Genomic DNA, 7,454 nt, shown 5'->3' on the forward strand with positions numbered 1-7,454 from the left:
CAGTAGTTCCCACGGAACGTAGGAGGAAATCATTACTCTACACAAGATTTGCTCTCTATATCATTACATTTTATATAAAAACAACGCACAAAAAAAAGTTAATTAGCAACAAATGTGAATTTTTAAGCACTGGAACGTGCTAATATATTTTACCTGTGAAATCAAATTGACATTGACGCGTGTTTTGTTTCGATTTTCGAACGTAATTGTTAACGTCAGTGTCTCAACAGAATCGATATTTTTCGTTCTTGATTGGATTACAATAGATTATCACTTAAATAAATGAAAGTATAATAAGCATTAGTTAAGTTTTTACTTAATCAACACAATGATTAAGGCCATCTTGGTATTTAATAATCATGGGAAGCCACGGTTATCGAAATTCTACCAATACTTTGTGAGTGAAAGTTTTTTCTTTATTTTGTCTACAAAGGCATGCGATAGCTATAGGTACTCCCTATTTTATGTCAAACCTTAAAGAACCGGTTATTTATCAAGCATTCTGTTAGAATTTGAACTCTTAATATCCCTGACTCGATAAATTCCTATTCGATTTATTTTGTTATTGAAACTCTTTCCTGTTTTATCGCCAAAATAAATTAATGTATAGGAGAGTCATTAAAACTGCTTCCTACTTCGGTTGTTAAAATAAATATCAGCTATCTATGATTTAAGTATCTGCACCTAATACTCCTTAAGACAACCCACTGACCCTCTTGGTGGTATCTATAGCCCTATTCATCATTATTATCTGATGTAAATCTACAGCTGGACTGGTCCTCACTCTTTAACTACCGAGCTGTCAATTCAGCTCCCCCAATGCTTAACAAAATCTTCACAAACAGTCATTTGGATTAAACTAGACCCCATATTCAATTAAAATGACACAAAAAAATGTGGCTTACTACAGCTCAATGTATTTCCATTTAAACTATACGAATTTATTGAAGAGGAAACATTTGTTTGTTTACCCTAAAGGCTCCAAAATTACTGCACCAATTTGAAAAACAAAATTGCTGATGGAAAGCTACACTCTTCCTGAGTAACTTAGGCTATATTTTATTCTGGAACCAGCAGTAGTAAAACTGTGGGAAAACAGCTAGTTTATAATATTACCATGCTTTTGCACATCTGGGACAAGATTATTCAACAGGTGTCTAAATATTAACATGAGAAAACTGCAAAACTGCACATTTTGCACCATAAAAAACTTGATAACCAAAATGTTATAAATAAATTAACATAATTATATGTATGATTATGTAAAATGTTTAAATATCAACCAGTTAATATGTAACCTTGATAACTTATCATTCATTTACATTTAATATAATATTTAAAACATGATATCTGGTTGGTTGAATGAGATATTTTTTTAGGGTTCCGTACCCAAAGGTTAAAACGGGACCCTATTGTTTTCGCTCCTCTGTCCGTCCATCCGTCTGCCACCAGGCACTCATATCTCATGAACCGTGATAGTTAGAGAGTTGAAATTTTCACTGATGTTGAAATTTTGTTGCCGCTATAACAAAAAATACTGAAAACTAGATTAAAATAAATATTTTGGGCGGCTCCCATACAACAAACGTGATTTTTTTGTCTGTTTTATAAATAATGGTATGGCACCCTTCATGCGCGAGTCTGACTCGTACTTGGCCGGTTTTTCTTTAACTGTTTATCAAATCTGAGTCCCACCACAGTGATAAACTCTTCAGTTTTATGCTACCCAATAGCTAAACTCAATCTTGGAAGCTGTCCTTAATATGTATACAACCTCTTCATCTCCCGAGCCTTTTCCTAACTACGTTAGGATCATCATCACCATCATCAACAGCTCCCATTGTACCCTTTGTGTATATATAAATATTTTTGTCTACAGAATGAAGATATGCAACAACAGATAATCAAGGAGACGTTTCAACTGGTCTCCAAGAGAGATGACAATGTGTGCAATTTCTTGGAAGGAGGAAGGTATGTTGGTCTTGTATGTAGTATGTAGACTCTTCTTTAAATCTGCAGTATTTTAGGGTCTTGCTTCAAAGTGTACACTAAATGTACACTATAACAATATTATAAAGAGGAAAAAATTTTATTTTTCTTTGTTTGTGTGTTTGTAATGGATAAACTCACTTCGCGACTGATTTTAAAAATTCTTTCACTGTTGGAAAGCAGCTACTACAGTCTTCCTGACCAACAGGCTATATTTTCTCCCTGTACGAGTAGTAGTTACCACGGGACGCGGGTAAAACCTCGTAAAACGGCTAGTACAGTATATGGCAGCACTGATGAAACTAATGCGATGAAGACCAGCGTTCTTTTTTGAATGAATAGCTATATGAGCATTAACATCATTGAAAAAATCTGCTCTAGGATGATTTACTACCAGTAATAAACGAGGAAAAGCCCATTTTGCTGGCGACCACTTCCCCAAAATCTGCCCAATAGTTCTCTAGTTCATTCTAAATGGTGTATTATTGTTTCAGTTTAATAGGAGGTTCAGACTACAAGCTGATCTACAGACACTACGCCACGCTATACTTTGTGTTCTGCGTGGACTCTTCAGAGAGTGAGCTTGGCATACTAGACTTGATTCAGGTAAGAACCATTACTTTCTAACCAGCCCCTTGTAAAATATATCTGGCTGTTAAAATAACAAGGTAAAACGAAGTGTATAAAATGTGCTGTAAACACTAATCATCTATAAATGCGAAAGTAACTCTGTATTTCTTTCACTCTTTTACGCCAAAGTTTTTAAGCTACTGAATCGATTGAAATTAAAAGTATTCTTATAGTCTATAGGTTGAGAAAGAACATAGGCTACTTTTTATCGAGGTGTTGGCAAGTAGTTTCCTCGGAACATGGGTCTCTTGATAATTTGAAATCTGAAGAAAAACAATATACTTACTATGTGCTTATATAAAAGATATAATTATACTCTGGTATTATTGATAATAGCCTTTTATACTTAAACTAGCGACCCGCCCCGACTTCTCAACAGCATTTCTCCACTATTTAATGGATATAAACCTTCCTCTTCAATCATTCTATCTACTAAAAAAACCGCATCAAAATCCGTTAAAAGTTTTAAGCATAGGGACAGAGAAAGCGGCTTTGTTCTATTTAGTAATGTTGTAATATTAACCAGCTGCCTCATTCCAGGTGTTCGTAGAAACTCTAGACAAATGCTTCGAGAACGTCTGCGAGTTGGATCTGATCTTCCACGCGGATGCTGCTCATCAGGTCTTGGATGAGCTGGTCATGGGGGGCATGGTACTGCAGACCAACATGGCGGATATCCTGTGCAGGCTTCAGGAACAGAATAAGATGCAGAAAGCTGAGGTTAGTAGACGGTACTATAAGGATGAAATTTAGGTGGTGGTGAAATATATTTTTAGCGGGTTTAAGGGGACCATTAATTTTGATGGTTAAAGTTGGATATGATTTTTTTATACCTAAAACTTACTGAAATGTGAATATTAGTTTAGTATTAATAACTAAGTATATAAATAACCATAGGTACTAAATGTATTAGAAATAATATAGGAAAAAAAAAAAAACATTAAAAGGAAAGGTATATTTAAAGTAAGGATAGGTTTAGTAAAACGTCAATTATATTGAATATCATTTTATTTTATACCTAAAAAAGTAGGTTGTATTATTCTAGCACATCTTTATAAAGCACATTTGATCAAAAAATATGTCACATGTGCGATATAACCTATTTTATTTAGTTTTATAATTTTAAGTAGTGTTATTTGTCACAAAATATTTTTACTGATAAATAATAAAATAATTAATTAAATAGTTGTAAAAATAGTAGTCTATTATAATTTATAGTCATACAATTGGAATTATAGTACATATCAAAAATCAAAAATCTTGCCATAAGTGCCTATATCATATTATGGAATATGTAGTAATAAACAGCTTTAATTCATACTGAATTTGATATTTTTTGTAAAACCTTTTTACCTATAATATCTGGAGAAATTAACATTAGATCTTTTTGAAAGAAAAGTAATGACAACTAAATTCCGAGCATACTTAAATATGGTCCCGTACACCTCTTCGTGTCGGGTCGTGTTGTATTACCATTCCCGCAAGCTATGAGAGTGAAGGAATAGTGAGTGCACCTGTGTCCAAGCAAATGCTCGTGCACTATAATATGTCCTGCGCAGTTGGCTGATCTCCTTACATGAGAACAGCCGCCGTAGCCGACTATGGGTCTTGAAGCCATTATCATTGCTATAAAGTTTCAACAAAATCAGTAGTTTCAAAGAGGAAACATTGTTTCGTTTGTACCCCAAAGACTTCAAAAATGTTTTCACTGTTGGGAAGCTAGACAATTCCCAAGTGCCAGTTTGTAGGTATTTTATCCAAGTACAGTACGGGACGCAGGTAAAACCGGAGAACAGCTATTTTGGGTTACTTTTACTACTGGTTTTGGGTTGGGTTTGGGTATACTTATGGGTTTTATATATCCTGCCCAGCTGGCTCCGTCGAGAAAAGAAAAATCGGCCAGGATAATTATTGTTTTCACGTTTATAACATTATACAAACCAAATAACCTACCATTTCTGTCCACAGGCGGGTATATCGGCAGCACCAGCCCGCGCCGTCTCCGCCGTCAAGAGTATGAACCTTCCTCAACAGCTGCGTGACATGAAGCTCCCCGACCTCCCGCAGGCTATTAAGGTGAGATTGTTGTAGCCAGTAGTGAAATAGCCAGTAATAGCCACTTATAGTCAGTTATAGCCAGTAGGCGAAATAGCCAGTTGACCATAAGTGGCGATAGGGAAGTATGGTGTAGATGTAGGTGAATAGCCACTAATAGCCACTAGTGAAATAGCCAGTGATAGATATCAGGGGAATAGCTACTAAAAGCCATCTGTAGAATAGCCACCTGTGGCTAAACTTAAATTATCGCACATCGTGTTTAATTTTAAAATAAAAATCTTTATTAAAAATAAAAATAAGTGCGAACTTAATAAGTATTATGTATTATACCTATCTCTCACATTTTTTCCTTTTTTTTGTGTTTTTTATTTATTCCTATTAAACCCCGCGTTTCAGGATTATCCCGTGTCGCTGCGTTAGTAGGTCGAATTTATACAATATGGCTGCCATAATTATATTTACACACGCTTAGGTCTTACGACCTAATAAATAACAGAAAAGAAAAGTCAGAAAAGAAACAGCAAAATCGTCGTACAAATCAAACTAAAATATGAATTAAATAAAAAAGATTTCTTGTCAAATTACTCGAATCATGAGCGACTATAGCCAAGTGGCTAAATGGAAAGCCACATGGCTAAATGGCCACCCACGAATTGTCAATCACAGTTACCTTTGAGATTGACCGCCGTGACCTTTATTCGGTCTTATTGATATTCTCTGAAAATCACACTTTTTAACGTAAATACTAAGAAAGTATTATTTTTATACCCACTTTTTACAATTGTTGAAATAATGTACAAAATATTTTTTGAAAATAAATAATTCTATTTAAATAACAATTGTTAAGTTCCTATTATTTTACCCGTCCCATGGTTTCCTACAGACAAAATAAAATTTTAAAATATTCGTATTTTTATCGTCCCACTGCTGGGCTGCGGCCTCCTCTCACATGGAGAAGGATTGAGCGTCAATCACCATGCTTGCTCAATGCGGGTTGGTGATTTCAGACTATATAGTCCAGGTTTCCTCAAGATGTATTCCTTCACCGAAAATCAGTGTCTTAAGATACACTTTGAAAGTATAAAACCTTTTAATTGGTTTTACAAAAAAAAAAAAAAAATAGAACCGACTTAATAGTACCTAGGTATAACTAAACCTTCCCCAAGTCTTACAAAATACCACGCTGAAAACCGCATCGGAATTAGTGCAACCAAAGTGAGATAATAGCGCACAAACATACATACAGCTCAAACTAAAAACCTCATTTTTTGAAGTCGGTGAAAAGCCACCAAATTGACAGTAATTATTATAAATAAGCTATACTTGGCAAAAATAATTTAAAAATTGAATATCCTTGAAAATTTTAACGTGATTTTGACTAGCTCGGAACACGTTTTAAGTGGTACTGGTTTAATTTAACTAACTAATTGGTTTCTAGAGATAACAGGCTATGTTTAATTTGTACAAGAATTTAGATAAAGTCGTTATAAACTGTTGTGTTGTAAATCATAGAAGTTATGTGTGTTAGATGAGATAATGGTCTTAGATAGTATAAATCTTGAGATGGTCTTTTGAAGTTATAAATATATAAATTATAATATTTAAAATTGACTAAAATCCGACCGTAATTTTGGTGGAAAAAATTATAGTTAATCATTATTAAAAAAATTGTCTTTTTCCCAAAATATGTAGTAATAAAATATGGACTACTAGGTATTTTAACGCGTCCTGTAATTTCCTACTTCACGCAATCGGCTAAAAAGGCGATGTCCTTCTTTTATAAGTGGCCTATCTCATACCGAAATATGTTTTTAATCGGTCTAGTAGTTCCTGTTAGTAGCGCGTTCAACCAAACATTTCAGCTTTATAATATGAGCATAAATACTTGGAGTTACATCCAGTGCTTAATAATTCCTTGATGTTTGTTTGACATACATATTTGCAATTAGTAATTACAATAAATGTCTGATAATATTGTTACTGATAGATAAATAGTCTAGGCGGTACAGTTATCAATACTAATAATATAAAGTCGAAGAGTTGGTTTGTTTGATTGAACTTTAATCTTAGGAACTGCTGAACCGTTTTTCGAAGAAGGCTGCAGGTTTTACTCGCGAATAAAATTGCTGCCAAAAGCTTCTTAGATATAACTGGGCTATACTAGATTTGACTATTTCTCATAAGTTTTATTTCATATTCTTTTCTTTATAAACTTACCTACATACACAAGAAAAAATTAACTAAAGATTATTTTCTGTTGTTTTTTAGGACCTGAAGTTCTGACCGACGCAGCAGGGGAGTTACCCCGCCACGCCGGTTGCCATAGCAACGAACATTCTAAACACCATATACCCACACAACGAGAAATACCAAAATCTACAACGCCCAGCAGAAAATTACACGACAAAATTCTTCGGCTCCGAAACTCTGAGTACGAAGTTCTCTGAGACTTTTTCGGAAAATTACCAGCAAACGGAAGGAGTGAATTTTCCTAATTATGAAAGTCAGAAATCGGATGGGTATCAAGATTTGAGCGGGACGACCGTCGAGTATGACTATAGTGAAGTTAGGAAGAGAAAGAAGAAAAAGAAAGCTGGTAAAAAGTAGGTTTGGAGGCAAAAAATATGTTTTTAAAGGCAATGTTGTTTGTAAACTGTAATTGAAGGTGTTTTATTTAAAATCTTATTATGTGGATCTAAAATTATGCTATAGAGAAACGCGATTTCAATGAGGTTTTAACTTAAGAAGATTGGACTGGGAAACATCATTTTAAAAGC

The 7,454-nt window shown here is 34.3% G+C and overlaps 1 protein-coding gene across 1 annotated transcript; it reads left to right on the plus strand.

Annotated features, from left to right (window-relative positions):
- The first annotated feature begins 203 nt into the window (after nt 1-203).
- Nucleotides 204-7,112, plus strand: LOC135118942 (AP-3 complex subunit sigma-2-like). Its single transcript, XM_064042130.1, has 6 exons — nt 204-397; nt 1,880-1,971; nt 2,484-2,595; nt 3,160-3,339; nt 4,588-4,695; nt 6,946-7,112. The coding sequence occupies exons 1-6, from the start codon at nt 329-331 to the stop codon at nt 6,958-6,960; spliced, it is 576 nt and encodes a 191-aa protein (XP_063898200.1). The 5' UTR covers nt 204-328; the 3' UTR covers nt 6,961-7,112.
- The last annotated feature ends 342 nt before the right edge of the window (nt 7,113-7,454 follow it).

The sequence above is a fragment of the Helicoverpa armigera genome, chromosome 27, assembly GCF_030705265.1.
Source record: "Helicoverpa armigera isolate CAAS_96S chromosome 27, ASM3070526v1, whole genome shotgun sequence".
Lineage (NCBI taxonomy): Eukaryota > Metazoa > Arthropoda > Insecta > Lepidoptera > Noctuidae > Helicoverpa > Helicoverpa armigera.

Bases quoted from the DNA above. Each gene is read 5' to 3' on its own strand.
- LOC135118942 (XM_064042130.1), top strand. From the start codon at position 329: ATGATTAAGGCCATCTTGGTATTTAATAATCATGGGAAGCCACGGTTA. The intron at 1,972-2,483 runs GTATGTTGGTCT...TTATTGTTTCAG, and splicing joins AATTTCTTGGAAGGAGGAAG to TTTAATAGGAGGTTCAGACT. The intron at 2,596-3,159 runs GTAAGAACCATT...GCCTCATTCCAG, and splicing joins GCATACTAGACTTGATTCAG to GTGTTCGTAGAAACTCTAGA.